The sequence below is a fragment of the Callithrix jacchus genome, chromosome 17, assembly GCF_049354715.1.
Source record: "Callithrix jacchus isolate 240 chromosome 17, calJac240_pri, whole genome shotgun sequence".
Classification (NCBI taxonomy): domain Eukaryota; kingdom Metazoa; phylum Chordata; class Mammalia; order Primates; family Cebidae; genus Callithrix; species Callithrix jacchus.
Genome location: NC_133518.1, coordinates 14,902,100 through 14,918,905, shown reverse-complemented (window position 1 = coordinate 14,918,905; position 16,806 = coordinate 14,902,100). Strand labels below are relative to the sequence as shown.

At 41.4% G+C, this 16,806-nt stretch overlaps 1 protein-coding gene across 2 annotated transcripts in view; it reads left to right on the top strand.

Moving 5' to 3' along the window:
- The window catches only part of FNDC3B (fibronectin type III domain containing 3B), a 373,196-nt gene that overhangs the window by 92,095 nt on the left and 264,295 nt on the right, over window positions 1-16,806 (top strand). For both annotated transcript variants that reach the window (XM_035277983.3, XM_035277984.3), the window contains exon 3: window positions 13,832-13,907. In XM_035277983.3, the coding sequence (XP_035133874.1) occupies window positions 13,832-13,907 (76 nt within the window). The remainder of the gene's footprint in view (window positions 1-13,831; window positions 13,908-16,806) is intronic.

Here is a 16,806-nt window from a genome sequence, read left to right as displayed (position 1 = left end):
ACAAGATGTAGTCCGTATCCTTCAAATGCTAGAAATGGAGCTGCCTTTAAAATAGGAAGGATTAAGGTAAAATACTGGCATGGTAGGATTGTGCTGCAGAATCATGGCAATTTTAAATCCTAAAGTGTTTTTGACATTACGATCGTTTTCGAATTACTGTAGTGTTTGTCTGATTTCCTTGTTAACTCAGGGTGGGCAGGGACTGGGTCTTACTGTGCCTGGCATCTGAAGTAGCATTCAGTAAATCTTTTTGAATGGATGAAGGACAAAAGTAATGAACAGATTTAATTCATCTATATCAGGGCTTGAAAACTAGCCACTTACTGCCTTTAGTTTAAAAGAAAAGATTTCAGTACCAATATTAAAAATGGGAAGATTTATTAAAAAACTCTGGATTTTTCTGTTTATTTGGAAAAGCAGAAGATGTGATAACACCAGGCTGGTTTTCCTACTTGGCAACAATTGACTGGCACAAAAATTGCAGCCGTTTGCTTTTGATGGGGAATGTCCTCTTCAGTCCCTCCCCTGTCCACTTCACGCAGTTTCCAAGCCTGCCTGAGCTCTGCGGTCATCCCGGTTTGGAATCTGGAAATTGTTAACTTTTTAAACTTTAAATTACATCTTGTAGTCGTGCGTATTGTATTTTAAAGACAGCAAGATGATTTAAGTTTTTTCCGGCACGTGCATTGTGTATCAAACTGATAAATGTTTTAAATCTTGTGCTTGTCTGCTTGCCCCAGGACCTGTAAAATGAATTAGGCTGGGTTCTGGTTAATGTGGCTTTGTAGAAGAATTTCAACTTTACCTGTTACGTGTTAGAACCCATGTGGGTTTTTTTGGTTTTGTTTTGTTTTATCGGCCTTTAGTTTTCAGTGAACTGGATTTGAGGCCCCCCAGAAGTGCCACATGGAACGTTCACTAACGCTTAGAAAGAGCAAGAGACTATGCGATTTCTTAGTTTCACTGTTTACAGTTTAGTTAGAAGACATTAAACACAGATGCAAGGTAAAAGTAGTCCAGGTGCAGGGATGGAAATACTTGTGTTTATAACTTCGTTTACAGTTTCCAAGAATCGAGTCTTTATTTATTGAAAGAGTGCTTTTAATGGTAAACTTTTCCTGGTATTACCTAGATGAGGCGTTTTTATTTGAAGTATTTGTTTATTTGAGACAAGGTCTCCTTATGTTGCCAAGGCTGGTCTTGAACTCCTGGGCTCAAAGGATCCTCCTGCTGTGGCTTCTCAAAGTGCTGGGGTCTGGCCGTAAAGTATTTCTATATTAACTTTGTAAAAATAAGGTTAAATTTGATAGATTTCCAAACTCTGATTTCTGTTTTTCTTGTTGTGAAAATGTGTATTTGTCATGTCGAATGTGATGTGTTAGCTATTGATGTATGTCATAGGAAGTAAAAGTCGTATATAAACACAGGAAGAAAGGATGAGACATTTTTGCATCCAGAATGTGTTAAGATGAGACACTTCTGCATCCAGATTATGTTTGCACATAATCGTTCTCATGTAGGCAGACTCTTTTCTTTTTTAGTCCAAATGATTGATGTAAACATATGACTGTATAAAATATATTCCTTACACTCCAAACATGACAGGAGTGAGCACACTGCATAAAATCACAACGTTACTCTCCAGGTTCCAAATGCAGACATCGTTCTCATTCTTTTTTTCTCTTGCCTACATTTCCAAATGTAAAAAGAAACAGCCTGCCAAGGAGCCAGTTGCTAAAGTGCCGTGGTGTTTTATCTAGGTAATCTTGGGTTTAGCTGCCTTTAGATTACATTCGTTCCCTCATTGAAACTGGCATTGGTCAGAACTGGGTGCGTCTTAGTCATTTTCTGGTCAGCTTTAATGTTACGATAACTTTAAGCTAGACATGGTGCGTCCCCAGAAGAAACAATATACACGTTCTGCTGTAGTGTTCATGCCTACATTGCTATTTCTTCCCTGCGCTGGGCCTTTTTCCTTAACAGGTGACCATCAGACCAGGTTATCTGTTAGCGGGAACAAATGTGTTTTACCTGTGCAGCAGGTGTGTGCAGCACTTTGATTAACCAGAATGATTTGGACCTCTCTTCCTGGATCCTCTCTTTCCTGCTCCTTCTTTGCTCCTTGCAGCATAAGCATTTGGATAAAATGGACAGTATGCATTTAGCAAATTACCCTTCCAAGGGTGTCTGCTTTGCAAATAAGTGGAGTTAAGTGGAGACAGCAAAGGTCCAGAGGTAAATGTGGTCTGGTTTTGGGTGCAGGCTGACTAGAAAGTATTTATATCAGTAAAGCTATTACTAAGGTTCCATTTTTACTGTTTAAAAGAATGGAAATCGGGCCAGGCACAGTGGCTCATGCCTGTAATCCCAGCAGTTTGGGAGGCCAAGGCAGCCAATCATGAGGTCAGCAGTTTGAGCCAGTCTGGCCAGTATGGTGAAACCCCGTCTCTACTAGAAATATAAAAATTAGCCGGGAGTGGTGGTGTGCACTTGTAGTCCCAGCTTCTCGGGAGGCTGAGACAGAAGAATCGACTGAACCTGGGAGGTGGAGGTTGCAGTGAGCCGAGATCACATCACTGTACTCCAGCCTGGGCAACACAGCGAGACTCTGCCTCAAAACAAAACCAAAAATAAAAACCCCCAAAAATGGAAATCAATTCTTGTGAGCCACACCTTAGATTTGAAGGGAAATGGACTTATTAGTTATTGACCAATTATATTACATGACTTTTAATTTTCAGGAAGGGTCATTAAAATGTTTTGTTTTTATTGAGACTCACTATATTCTCCAGGCTGTAGTACAGTGATGCAATCCCAGCTCACTACAGCCTCAATCAACTTTCCAGGCTCACACTGTCCTCCCACCTCAGCCTCCTGAGTAGCTGGGACTGCACGCCTGCACCACCAGGCCTGGCTACTTATTTTTATTTTTTTGCAGAGACAGCCTCCCTGTGTTGCCCAAGCTGGTCTCAAACTCCTGGTTTCAAGCTATTGCCCTGCTTAGACGTCCCAAGTGTGGGATTACACAGGTGTGAGCCACTGTGCCAGGCCTGAACCAAACCATTCTTTTGTTGTTGTTATATTCATGCAATCAGAAGTTGATACTTTTTTTTTTTTTTAAGTTGGAGTCTCATTCTGTCACCCAGCGTGGAATAAGTAAAATGTTTTTTTGTGTTTTCTAAGCGGTAGTTAGAAAAATAAATCACTGAGCATGTTACAGTCTCAGAAGTTTCTTTGGTCTTTATATTGGAGTATTGAGTTGTCATTTAGTTCATGGGAGAAGCAATAACATAAAGAAGGATGCCCTTTAATTAGTAATGTTGTTTGGTAGTTAAATAGGCACAGTAATGCAGCGAATTTTTTTTCTTTTTTTGAGATGGAGTCTCACTCTGTTGCCCAGGCTGGAGTGCAGTGGCGCAATCTTGGCTCAGTGCAACCTCTGCCTCCCGGGTTCAAGCAATTCTCTGCCTCAGCCTCCGGAGTAGCTGGGATTACAGGTGCCCGCCACCACACCTGGCTAATTTTTTGTATTTTTGTAGAGATGTGGTTTCATCATGTTGGCCATTCTGATCTTGAACTCCTGACCTTGTGATCCATCCCCCTCGGCCTCCCAAAGTTCTGGGATTACAGGTGTGAAGCGCTGCGCCTGGCCGGCAGCTAATTTTTAATTTTTGTTTTGTATTCCCAGAATGGATGTGTTTAGAACCCATTTAAACTTTTATCATCTTGGCAGAAAGGCCACATGGAAAACGTCTTTATCATTTACTTGGTGGCTTTAGTCATTTACATTTACTGAATGTAAAACTATAATATAGAATATTAATATCAATTACAAATGAATGGCATCTATATTTTTCTCTTAGGGTTTGTGATGGGAAATCAGACACTAGGTTTATCTCTACACCCTGTCTGAATAATATCTGTCTGTTTTCATGACACAGGGAATCAATTGAAGGTGGAGCTGGGCATGAGAAGACATCATCCTTTCATAAATGGGTGTCCACATCCAGCTTACACTCCACAGTCTCTTGCTTTCTCAGTTTTAAAGAAGGGTTTTCTCGGGATGAGAGTTCTCCTACTTATTATTGACCACTTCTGCACACTGTGGTACTCTAAGCAATCTTGGAACTTTTTTTTTCCCCCTAGATGAAGTCTTGCTCTGTCACCTAGGCTGGAGTGCAGTGGCACGATCTCGGCTCACTGCAACCTCTGCCTCCCCAGTTCAAGGAGTTGTCCTGTCTCATTTTCCCAAGTAGATGGGATTACAGGCACGTGCCACCATGCCCGGCTAATTTTTGAATTTTTGGAAGAGACAAGGTTTCATCATGTTGGCCAGTCTGGTCTTAAAGCCCCAGCCTCAAGTGATCTGCCCACTTTGACCTCCCAAAGTGCTGGGATTTCAGGCAGGAACCACCACGCTTGGCCCAATCTTGGAACTTTAAAGAGCCTCCATTAACAAGACAGAAAGATAGGTATCACACCAGGTGTGAGTGCTGCCTTTGGAGGATGGCAGTGACTCATTTTCTAACAATTATTCTTAAACCTAGGGGGAAATATAGGACAAAAGCTGCTGTAAGGTCGACTCTTCCAGAAACTTCCACATCTTAGCAATCTAAAAACTACACTGAAGATCAGAGTTAGGACTTTGAAAGACTGCCACGCGTTTGACTAAATTTTTGGCATTTACCTCCGACTTAAGTGTTACTTTGGAAGTCTGCTGATCACCAGAATGCTTTTAGTCTTAACCCAATCTCAGCTTTTACTTGAGTGATTATCTGTGGACATGAAGTTAAAGTTCTTGAGAGTGTCTTCTATCTGATACTTTTACCGCTTTCTTTTTTTTTTTTTTTTTTTTGAGACGGAGTTTCGCTCTTGTTACCCAGGCTGGAATACAATGGCACGATCTCGGCTCACCGCAACCTCCGCCTCCTGGGTTCAGGCAATTCTCCCGCCTCAGCCTCCTGAGTAGCTGGGATTACAGGCATGCGCCACCATGCCCAGCTAATTTTTTGTATTTTTAGTAGAGACGGGCTTTCACCATGTTGATCGGGATGGTCTTGATCTCCGGACCTCGTGATCCACCTGCCTTGGCCTCCCAAAGTGCTGGGATTACAGGCTTGAGCCAGTGCGCCCAGCCACTTTTATCTCTTTCTTCCTGATGAGGTGGAGGGAAGCATTAGTGACTATTGCGGAGGGCTTGTGAGGTGCTGGGGCTGGTACTGAGTACTTACACACAACATTTTATCCAGTAATTACACACCCTGGAAGATGGCAATCATCTTTTTTTTTTTTTTTAAGACAGAGTCTGGCTCTGTCATTCAGGCTGGAGTGTAGTGGCGTGGTCTCAGCTTACTGCACCCTCCGCCTCCCAGGTCCAGCGATTCTTCTGGCTCGGCCTCCTGAGTAGCTGGGATTACAGGTGGCTGCCACGACACCTGGCTAATTTTTGTATTTTTAGTAGAGATGAGTTTCACCATGTTGGCCAGACTGGTCTTGAACTCCTGACCTCATGATAAGGCGGCAGTTGTCTTCAAAGACAAAACCGGAGGCAAGAAAGTTTACATATTTGCAGCTGGCAGATCACAGAGCAGGGATTTGAACCCACTTATCTCCTCTTCCAGAACTTAGATCCTAACTTCTGGGAAAGGTGGCGCTGCCTGGGTTGAATTTACCTCTTCTTAGTTTTGTTCAGGTAATCAGCTGGGGAGACACATGGGACTAGGTTTTTGCACGTAGTAAATTATAAAGTTTATAAAGGCTGTTCTTCTTCATTATCTTACATGATCTCCAAGTTAACTGCAGAAAGTGGCAGTGCCTCTGGCTCCCCAGCTTCTGAAAATTGAGGACTAAGCAGCAGTGGTGGTGTCGGAAGGCCTGGAGGCCAGGCTCCTGTTTGGAAAAGGAGCTGAGAGTGAAATCTTCCTAAGAGTTCACCTTTTTTCCTTAGGGAAGGGTTCTTTTCTTGAGATTGGCAATAGGAGGGCTGCTTTCTCCCGGGTCAGCAGGTGCTGAGAGATGGTGGTGGCCAGAGAAGGGTAGTAGAGCTTCCTCCCCTGTGGGAGTCTCATCCTGTAGGTAGAAGAGGGCCTTTTGACTGCCTTTTCTTCCCAAACCCCATCCTTCATTTCCATTCAAAAACTGCATGAGCCTAGAGGCAGTTTTTGAGACTTAAGAAATCTAAAAACTGGCCGGGCGCAGTGGCTCATGCCTGTAATCCCAGCACTTTGGGAGGCAGGTGGATCACCTGAGGTCAGGATTTCGAGACCAGCCTGGCCAACATGATGAAACCCTGTCTCTGCTAAAAGATATAAAAATTAGCTGGGCATGGTGGTAGGCACCTGTAGTTCCAGCTACGCGGGAAGCTGAGGCAGGAGAATCGCTTGAACCCGGGAAAAGGAGGTTGCACTGAGCCAAGATTGAGCCATTGCAGTCCAGCCTGGGAGATAGAGCAAGACTGTCTCAAAAAAAAAAAAAAAAAAAAGTGGTTTGTTCATTCTGAAAGAAACAAAGTTTATACTTCAAAAGGAAAGAAAATGGCCACTTCGCTTCACATATGTTTCTTAAATCTCTTCCCTCTACTCTTCCTGTTTTCCAAGGGAAATACAGAATTAAGCGTAATGCAGATTTTTTACTATGAACAGCAACACAGTCCCCGATTGCTGGTGAGTTCCTCGTTTTCTTTGTTTTCGACTGATGAAGGACTGCTTGGACTCTGACTCTCCTCAAGATGTTAATTACATGTTTCAAAAGTCATGTGTTCTGCTAAAAATCACTTACGCATAGCCTTGGAAATAGAACTGGAGGCAGGGAGTTGCTTCGGGGAGCAGAATATTGTTTTGGAGGCCTTGGGAAATAAATCTCCAGTTAGTTCATTTACCACCAAGACGTATTTAGTCACTGTATATAAACAAAAGAAGTCACAGTGTGCTTGGACATTATTTGTCCCAGATGGAGTTTAAACTTGGCTCATTATACTGCACTGATGTCATGGTACATAAACTGGCTCTGAATCCAACGTGCATAGAATCGGCTGTGTGCTTGTATGTGCCGAGGGCGTGCGGGAGGAGGGGCGGGGCTGGCTGGAAAATCTTTGTCACATTTTTCCTTTGCTCTCTGTGGAGATTAGTGTCAGTCTTGAATTTGGACTTGGTGCAGAATGAGGGAAGAATTGGAATAATCTGTTCATTTGTACAAGTCAGTATGTGTATGTCCTCAAGGCTGCAGTTCCTCCAAGACCAAGAATCTAAGTGTGCCAGGCTTTTCAACAGTTGCTTAACAAAGCTCTAGTAACTCAGCTCTAGAAAAAAAAACATCTTAAAAGCATTACATTGTTAAAGAGCATTTTTAGTCTGTTTGCCTTGAAGTCTTAAATCTGGGCAATTTCTTTAAACTTTGTAGTGGTCTTAAGTATCCAGCTGTAAAATTCTGTTTTCCTGGATTGTATGGTGGACAGCGTCTCAAATTGGTTGCTTCAAGTATATAAAAAGGTGGCCGACTTTAATTCTTTTGTGTGCTTTGAGAGGGCAGCTTGTGGGTCAGAAAACTGAGCCAGAGAGGGTCCTTTCCTGGACTTCTGAGCACATAATAGGAAATTTCCACATACTGGGGTGTTACTTTATTACGTTTTATTGCTGGCTTTTGTTATGATAGTCTTAATTAGAAGCATTTCCCAGTAATTCAAACAGTTTTGTAGATGTAAAGGGCTTAGATTTCAGAACTTCTGTGAATGGATTCCTGTAGGAGTCCCTCTTGTTGCAAGGACGCAGGGAAGCTGAGCAGATGCTGGAATGTGAGTGCGATGGGAGGTGAACCTTTAAGGAGCACTCAGATGTTTACGTAACAGAAAATCTGCTCAGAGGTGAGAATTGGCTGGTTTTAGATTTTATTGAGAGCATGAAACATGGCAGATTTTGGTAAAAATTCTTTTCTTGAGACTGTGGTTTTACTTAATGGGGAGACTTGTCACTGGTGGGAATCTGAAGAACAAGAAGTTGAGGGTGGAAGGCTCTGTTTCAGGGAGGAGCCGTGTTTCCTAGAAAGAGCTTGTCTTGCCTTTGGGGATGTTCCATTGGCCCAGTTAACTGCCTCCTCTTATTTTAGCAGTTTTTTGGAATTCCCTCCATATTGCGCTGACAGGGTGAAACCCACACCTGTTAGAGGAGAGGAGTGAGGGGTTGGACTAGGTGAGCATGCATTTTGCTCAGACAGGGCTGGAATCCAGTCACTTTGTAGTTTTGTGACCTTGGACAAGTCGCTTGTCTTCTTCAAGCCTCAGTTTCCCCATTTGTAAAATCTAGTTAATATCTATCTGGCATATGACAGAGATTCAGTAAGTAGTAGCTGTTTCTTAATCATTATAGAAAAAAAATCTGGAAAAGGAGTTGATAAAGTAGCCTGCATCGTGGTGAACTAATTTCACAGGTGTGATATTGAGGATACAGGTTTTGAACCTTCTGTTCTTAGAAGAAAACAGTATTAAAACTTGTGGAGTGGTGGAATATTCTTGCTCCTTAGTTTGAACAGTAAGAGTCTTAAGCCCAGGAAAAACCTAAACATGTTTGCTCTCGATCCTATGAGTTGTGTTGAGCAAGGCGGAGCTTCACCTACAGTGTGTGCTCATGGCCCTTGGGTTCCCAGTGTTTGTTTAGGTCCCCTTGGGGGCTTCCTGGTAGTATATATTATTGTTCAGTCAGCTTGGGATTCATGCTTCAGGTAGGGCATGTGAACAAGATGAGGCAGTGGGGATACATTCACATCTTCCAGGATATTTCTAGTTTACCTGCTTATGTATTTTTTTCTTTTTTGAGACGGAGTCTCCCAGGCTGGAATGCAGTGACATGATCTCAGTTCACTGCAACCTCCCTTCTTTCTGGTTCAAGCGATTCTTTTTTCTGCTCTGTCACCCAGGCTGGAGTGCAGTGGCGTGATCTCAGCTCAATGCAACCTCTACCTCCTGGGTTCAAGCGATTCTTCTGCCTCAGCTGCCCAAGTAGCTGAGATTATGGGGTGCGACACCATGCCCAGCTAATTTTTGTACTTTTAGTAGAGATGGGTTTCACCATACTGGCCAGGCTGGTCTTGAACTCCTGACCATATGATCTACCCTCCCCGGCCTCCAGAGTGCTGGGATTACAGGCATACGTCCCAGCGCCTAGCCTCTTGCTTATGTTTTTAATCGGAAGACATTTTCCTTGGGTGTATTATTACCACAAAGATAAATATTGGTCATTCACAGCCCATCACTTCCCTTTTCCTGATTGGGAGAAAAGAGGGGGCTCAAAAAACAAATATTAATTACTTTTCAGTTTTGCCTGAGGCCAGCTGTGGTCTGCGACACACACACTAGGGTCTCAAAGGTGTGTGTGGATGGACAGTTTGGGCCTGGGGGTTGGGAGGAGCTTGTAGATGGGGAATCTTGTGGGGAGCGTGGCTGGGGAGTGGTCAGTGGGAGTGTATGTGACCAGAAAACAGTAGCATGAGAGATAGGCGGTAGTACTCTTCTCATGTAGTCAAAGGTCTCTTTTAAAGTTATTAGATATTCCTGGATAGAATCCTGAGTTGCGTGGAACTCTTCTGCAGCTTTTAGATTGTATCATTTTCCTCATTAAAGATACCTGTTGGATAAACAGGCCAGGGACCGTGGCTCACACCATAATTCCAGAACTTTGGGAGGTCGAGGCGGGCAGATCACGAGGTCAAGAGATTGAGACCATCCTGGCCAACATGGTGAAACCTTGTCTCTACTAAAAATACAAAAATTAGCTGGGTATGGTGGCACATACATGTAGTCCCAGTTACTTGGGAGGCTGAGGCAGGAGAATTGCTTGAACCCAGGAGGTGGAGGTTGCAGTGAGCTGAGATTGCACCACTACACTCCAACCTGGGTGACAGAGCAAGACTCCGTTTAAAAAAAAAAAAGATACTTGTTGGATAATCATAAATGTTGGCTCCAAGGGAGAAATGTTCATTTATACATGAAAATAAGCTTCACAAAGTGTGGCCAGTGGAAAAAACTCTAGGAGTGAAATGGGATCTCCTCTCTGATATGGTTTATATCTTGATTGTCTGAGGACTGGATTTAATGCTTCAAAATACTGCAAGTGTAATGTTTCATCTTTGATCAGTTGGTACTATTCTCTCAGGAGAAGCTTGTTTTTGGGGGGGAGAGAGTCTTGCTCTGTTTCCCAGGCTGGAGAGCAGTTGGCACTGGGCACCGTCACGGTTCACTACAGCCTCGACCCCCTGGGCTCAAGCGATCCTCCTGCCTCAACCTCCTGAGTTGCTAGAACTACAGGAACCCAGTACCACACCTGGCTAATTTTAAAAATTATTTTTGTAGATATGGAGTCTTACTATGTGCCTGGGCTGGTCTGGAACTTCTGGTCTCAAGTGATTCTCCCCATCTCAGCCTCCCAAAGCACTGGAATTACAGGCATGAGCCGCTGTGCCTGGGCAGAAGCTTTTTTGATGGACTGATACATTACCCTGATTGCTCAGTTGAATGACTGTTGATTTTTTGTTTGAGGCATAAATTAGACTTTGCTTCCAGGAATAGTCTTAGATACTATTGATACCTGGTTAAACAGCCACCCAAAATTTAAACTGCAAAAGTAGCCTTTCTTTTCCTCTTACAGTGAGTAAAAAACAGAGTTAGCTTTAGATTTATACCTACAAGGAAAGATACACCTTATTTCAGTTCCCCTGTTAGGTAAAGAATGCCCATGATGCTGTGTTTGCTCAGTTGTATTAACTGTAACTCTTGTTTTATTGTTGCAAGTGGACTTTGCAACAGTGGCCACTTATTTTTCATTAAGCCTTGATGAACTGCCTTCTGTGTATTTCCAGCTTCTTGGTTCATGTAGCACTAAGGGTTTTGAAACAGGTCTGATGAAGCAATAGTAGCTTAGAGGATGCTCCCATGATTTTGATTAGCATGGTTCTTCTTAACATCTCTGGAGAAAAAAATATCAGTAGTTAAAATCGTTGTCTTTTTTTTCTCCTCTGAAGACTCTGTGCTACATGAATCAGTTTAATGCTGACTCTGGAAAAGAAGGAAATGCTTAGTGAGTAGACAGAGATGATGATGTTTGGACAGTGGTGTTCTCTTTCACATTTTATATTAAAGATGACTTGTAGCAGTTATTATGTTGCTGCTTTGTGGCTGGGGAGAGGGAGGGAGGGAGGGAGAGACATTGCCTAAGGAGCTGGCCAGGTTGTGACTCATGATGCTCAGGGCTGTGTGATGCAAGGCCTTCTGCCCCAGCCCATTCATGTCTGATGTCAGGACTGGTCATTGGGTTGGTGTGTGTCAAACTCATTTTTATCTCTGCTTTATTGACAGTGGAAGGTGGTCAGCCTCCCTTGGTATAATAATGCTTTCTTTAAAAATACCTCAGTGCCAAGATGAATACGGGTTGTTTAAATAATGACTCCTGCTCTTCTAAGAAAAATTGTTTTTTGGGACACAGGAGATTTGTCTGGTTTCTGAGGTAACTCAGTAGATTATAATCTGGTTGCTATGGCTACTCAGCAGCAGTGAAAATTACATGAACTAAACATTTGGAGGCAGGTATTTTCGTAGGATGCTTAAAAGCCGTTTACCTATCATCTTTCTCCCTGAAAAAAAGGGATGGGGGTTGGGAATTGAACTCAGTAAGCAGAGTGGGAGGCGAAAGTGGACCTTAGAGGCTGGATGCCTCTGGGTCATTCTTTGAAGTGTGGCCTGGTGCAGTGACCGCTGAGAAACTGTTACAGACACTTTTTGTGTAATATGATAAGCAGGTAATGTGACAATCTATACATGTCCCAATTCAGAAATCCTTTTTCTTGCCTGGGACTTTCTGTAATACTGGTGAATTGTATTTTCAGAACTGGTATTTAGGACACATTGTCTGACAATTATGAGCGTGGTAGAAGAGAGTATATGACTTTGGGATGGTCAAAGAAAATCTAGGACATAGAGTGTTGGCATCCATTGGTTCCCCCCCCCCCCACCTAATTAATTCCATGGGCATATATTACAGTCCTATCCCTAGAGCTTTAAATACAAAGCAAGTGGTTTCTGCTTTATTACAGTGATGCTAGAATTGGTTTAAGGACCTTTCAAAAGACATGGATAATTGTCTATATTGAAGTGTTGTCTTCTTCCATTGTAGCTTTTATATTGTGTATTTATGGAAAAATAAATGATTTTCATATTAAAGAAATGACTTTAAAAGCTCCTTTCAAGAAAACAACAGAAGTATTTTTATCATTCTAGAGATCTTGAAGGAGTTTCCTTTTGAGTTTTTGAAACAGTATAGTGTGCTTACATTGGTGATAATTTAAATCCTGAAAACTCAAAGATTATTGACAGTTATTATGCAGCAAAAATAAACTGCCTTGAAATAACTGTTAGAATTCAAGATAAAGAGAAGCACCAAGGATAAAGCTTAGGCTGATTTTCCCTGAATGATCCTGTTTTTTCCAGTTAATGTATTTTCTGTTTAAAAATGTTTGGTATTCCAGCAGTATCATCTGGGTGAATTATTAGAAGAGAAAAAAATACATGGATATTAAAGATTGAGTTTTAAAATATGAAATGGCTTTGATCTCAATAGTTTTACCAAACAGACAAATTATAGTGTATACAGTAAATAAAGTTGACTTTTAAATTGCATCTTATGAAAGCTTAATTTCTAAGCTAATTATTTGCAATCGTTTTTTTTTTCTTTTAATGTTTCATGACTTTCATTCATTCAGTGAAAGTAGTTATTGAGTACATAACTTATTCTATGCCAGCCTTGGGGCTAGATACTTGGATGTTATTCTTATTGTGCTTAGATTAAGGCAGACAGTAAAATAATTGCTTAGTTAATTAATTGCAGTTGTAAATTCTAGGAAGAAGTACTAGAGCAGAGTGGCTAATTTTTGTATTTTTAGTAGAGTTGGGGTTTTGCCATGTTTGCCAGGCTGGTCTTGAACTCCTGACCTTAAGAGATCCACCTGCCTTGGCCTCCCAAAGTGCTAGGATTACAGGCATGAGCTACCGTGTGAGGCCTACCTAATTATAGTTTCTAAAGTTTGGATTATGTCCTTTTAACTTGTATTTATATATCAAGTAGTGATTTTTTTTCTTTGGATTAGAACTATTAATAAAACTGTGAATCTGTTGACAGAATGTAGTTTGCTATTACCACTCACGGTCTAGTCTTGGAAGTTGTCTGCTAATATTTAATATTTATGTTCATATAAGTAAAACATTGACTTTAAACATTTGAGTATTTGGTGGGGCCTATTTATAATATTCATTTATTTAATACTGTCCATTATCGTTTTAAGATCCTATACACAGAGACTTTTTTTTACAACAATTTTTCTTGCAACTTTTTTTTTTGTTGTCACACAATAGAATCATGTAATCCAGATCAGCAGTAGACACTTGGGAACAGTATGCAATACTGTCGGGTCAAAACCTCATTGCTAGATGCAGCTTGCCTCTCTAAGTATGCTTTCTGGTCTTCTTTCTTCTTTAAATGTAGTTTCCAAATTTGTGACAGAGAAAAGGGAATTGTGCTTTTCAAAGTTAAGTTTTCTTCCAATGGAGTTTTTAAGGTTGTATAGCATCATAAGCAATACAGGAGAATTCACTTAGCTAAATTCGAATGCATGTACCCCTCCAACCCCCATGCCCCAAATTAAACCAGGTTTAAGACTTAAGTCTAAGTTTTGTGTTTATAAAAGATTTTGTGCCGTATACTTCCTGTCTTGCATATAAATGGAGGTAATAACACTTGAAGGCAAATCCCAGGTGTTCCAGTATTAAACTGAAATGAATGTCTTGTTTTGGCAGGTTATTCTCGTTCAAGTTAATCCAGGTGAGACTTTTACAATAAGAGCGGAGGATGGAACACTTCAGTGCATTCAAGGTAAGGACATTTTTGGTGCATATTCTAATCAAAGATCTTTTTCTTTATTTGAAGGAAGTAATGTTTTCCTATGTATGTCTACATATAATTTTCTAGAGTAAAGTATATCTTGGATACTCATTTTCTTTTTTTTTGGTCAAAAGGTCTCAAATATGTATTATGATGTTATTTAAAGGATATTTTCAGTGGTAAAATCTGTATTGGGTATCTGTTGGTTTGTTATCGCTAAGTAACAAATTACTCCAAAATTTGGTGGCTTATAACAACATTTATTATCTCACAGGGTACTATTGTAGGAAGTTTCCTACAGTTACTTGTTAAGTGGGCCCCTTCATGGAGAAGCCTAGGAGGATTATGTTATGGCAGCTGGCTTCAGAGCCAGTAACTAGAGGACAAGAGGTAGCTAGTAGGTCCAGCCCAGACTCAACAGAAGAAATTATGAAAGGGTGTGAATACCAAGAGGCAGGTCTTTGTGGGGCATCTCGGGGTCTGCCCAGCACAGTCTTCTACTCTTTGGAGCCTGATGATTCGTGTTCCCCCAAAAGCAAAATGTCCCCTCCCAAGATCTCCAAAAGTCTTATCCCATTACAGGATTAGCTCAGAGTTGAGAATCTTGTCATCTAAAGTTCCAGGTGTAGGAAAGGCTTCTTGGGTGTAGTTCTTTTAGTAGAGCTCCTAGGACACTTGTAGTTTGTATACTAATGCCTCTTCTCTCTAGTTCACTTGGAAAGAAATGACTTAGGTATTTCCATCCATTGTGTAGGAAGATCAACCTAGACCTGATCTTATGATAGCTCTTTTTGGCAGTGATCGGGATTATGAGGTAAATGGTAAATTGGCATGCAGTTGAGATCAATATTAGGTTATTAATTGAACTCAAAGCTGATTAGAGGCTTTATTATTAATACCTGAACTTGCTTACCAATATATCAACAAACCAGGTGCAATGCCCTTTAGTTTCAGTTTCCCATGATGAGCTGCATAGAAACTTTTTTTTTTTTTGCCTTGCATCATAGTAGAGCATGTTGGTTTTTTGGGTTCCTACAAGAACAAAAACTTAGAAAATCTTTCTTGAGAAATGAGCATATTTTTAAAGATTGAAGGCTAATGAGTTTTAATCTAAGTTAATATGAAATGGTTTAATCATTTTTATGAATGGATATCTACTCATTGGATTTCTCTGTTGTGTCCTTGGAATTGTACCACATTTAAAATCAAAACCTAGTCTTAGTTGATGAACAATATGGGGAAGGAAGAGAAATATTTTAAAATCGTATGGAATGTAGAGTCTTTCACTTATTTGTAGTACTATAACAAACGGATATTGTGAACAATTGAAACCTCAGAATCCTACAACTCTGTATCTTTAAAAAAAAAAATCACGGTAGAAAAACTAGATGGAAGTCACCTACATGGAATGAAGCTGAGGTTGTCAGTTCAGTAAGAAAGCTATTAAGCCTCTGGTTATGGCAACATTGGAGCTACAACTGAGTATGTTTCATAGGATCTATAAAAGCAAATCACTTAGTGGATGAACATACATAAAATCTACTTTTTCATTCCACCTGACTTTTTGGTGTCTAAGGAGATTGTGTGTGTGTGTGTGTGTGTGTGTGTGTGTGTGTATTTATAGATGTATGTAATTTCACTGAGTTGGCCTCTCCCCTATATTTTTCTTTTTTTAATCCATGTTATAACTGGTGGACTTTGCAGGAAATGTTGCAAGTATATTGCTGTCTTCACAATGGGAGCCTTGTATTTATTCATGATGATACCTGGAGATAAGTGACAGAACACTCCTTCCAGGGATTTCAAAAATGCCTTTGACTAAAACAGAATTGTGGAGCCATTTATCTTTGGCTCCCTCCAGGCTTCCGATTCTGTGTTTTCTTTTGAGGTCTCAGATACTACAGTTATCTTCATTTTGGGGAGTGGTGGCACCTGGCCCAATTAACTGAAATGGCACAGGACAGAATGAGGAGAAGGACATGGAACCAAGTGCTTTGCTAGCATTTCGGAAGCACTGGGGCAATAGGATGAACTGCAGAAACTGGATGGAAAGTCAGCCCAGTAGGCTGAACCCCAAGTTCAGACTCCATTGACTGCCACTAATGTATAAAAAGGCAGTCACTCAGGGAAAAAATAAGAAAGCCTTTATATGAGTTCCAGTATGATTTAGTGAATGCTTCACTCCAGGCGGGTAGACAATAGCAGCATACAGTGTGGCAGTGGGCAGTATATTTACAAATTCCAACACAAGTTGCTATGTCCTCCTCACACTCCCAGTGATTAATGTCATCTGCACCATTGCTAACATTTATTCAGCTCAGGCTGTGCTATGCATTCTTTCCTTCAGTGAGTGTGTAGTTACACCTAAGGAAGCTGAGGCCTGTAGAGAAGTCACATAGCTAGAAAGAGGCAGAGTCGAGTTTACCTCCTTAGTATGTCTGATGCCGGACCCTGAGTTCTGGTTCTGTGGCTTTATGTCAGGGAGGACTCCATTCTGTGGACAAGAGCTAGGTGAAGTTCCTGTTCCTGGAGTAATGGGATTCTGAGCTGGATGCCAGGATGAGTACTTAGATACTGAGAATGAGACAGATGGTCTGCAGAACAAAAGTGGTTGGTGGAGACTGAGCTTGGGAATAACGTAGGGATGAGCGGCTGGGTGCGGTGGTTTATGCCTGTATCCAGCACTTTGGGAGATTGAGGCAGGCAGATTGTGAGGTCAGGAGTTTGAGGCCAGCCTGGCCAACACAGTGAAACCCCGTCTCTACTAAAAAATACAAAAAATTATTCGGGTGTGGTGGCACACATACGTGTAATCCCAGCTACTTGAGAGGCTGAGGCAGGAGAATCGCTTGAACCCGGGAGGCGGAGGTTGCAGTGAGCCAAGATTGTG